Source organism: Gekko japonicus, unplaced genomic scaffold (assembly GCF_001447785.1).
Source record: "Gekko japonicus isolate JY-2015 unplaced genomic scaffold, Gekko_japonicus_V1.1 scaffold55513, whole genome shotgun sequence".
NCBI classification, from domain to species: Eukaryota; Metazoa; Chordata; class Lepidosauria; order Squamata; family Gekkonidae; genus Gekko; species Gekko japonicus.
The window spans coordinates 1-788 of NW_015185736.1; the positions used below are offsets into that span (position 1 = coordinate 1).

Sequence of the window (788 nt, forward strand, 5' to 3'; positions counted from 1 at the left end):
CGGATCCGACTGGCTTTCGACCAAGGAAAACCTTGACCTTTACCTTAGCGATAGTGGACCCTTTGTTGAGCCTGTAGCTTAACTACCGACAGGTGTTGACTGCACAAAAGGGAAGTACTTTGTGTTATGCCATTGGTGGTTGTGGGAGACTTGCCGCGGAGGGCCTCTTTGCACTGTGCTTCTACGTCTCTCCTTCTCAGGCGCCATGGAAATCCAAGTCCCTGACGACCCGGTGATCGCCCTCTTCGGCCGTGATGCCACCTTGAGCTGCTCCTTCTCGCCCGGCGCCAACTTCAGCCTGGCCGACCTCAGCCTCATCTGGCAGCTGACAGACACCAAACGGCTGGTGCACAAATTCGCGGAGGGGCAGGACCAGCTGGCCAACCAAGGGAGGAGCTATGCCAACCGCACCACCCTCTTCTACGACCAGCTGTCCCAGGGCAACGCCTCCCTCCTCCTGCGCCGTGTGCAGATCGCTGATGAGGGGAGCTTCACCTGCTTCGTCAGAGTCCGCGACTACAGCAGCGCTGCGGTGGCGCTTCAGGTTGCCGGTGAGGGCGGAGGGAAGGAAGGTGGGAGGGTTTTGTAAGGTAAGGCTGTGCCCCACAGGGAATCCAGCCCCCCCCCCTTTACCGACTAATGCAAGCCGTCCTGAGCCTGCTTGCGGGGAGAGCGGGGTATAAATTGAATGAATGAATGAATGAATAAATAAATAAGTAAATAAATAAATTTCTAGCCTCTAGCACAACTTACTGATTGCACAGTGATCCATGCCTTAATTACATCTA

The 788-nt window shown here is 55.5% G+C and overlaps 1 protein-coding gene across 1 annotated transcript; it reads left to right on the plus strand.

Annotated features, from left to right (window-relative positions):
• Positions 1-200: 200 nt before the first annotated feature.
• LOC107124959 (CD276 antigen-like) lies at positions 201-551 on the plus strand (the record flags this gene model as incomplete). The annotated part of the gene is made up of 1 exon (XM_015428442.1): positions 201-551. A coding segment is annotated over one exon (351 nt), but the record flags the coding sequence as incomplete, so codon positions are not given.
• Positions 552-788: the final 237 nt, after the last annotated feature.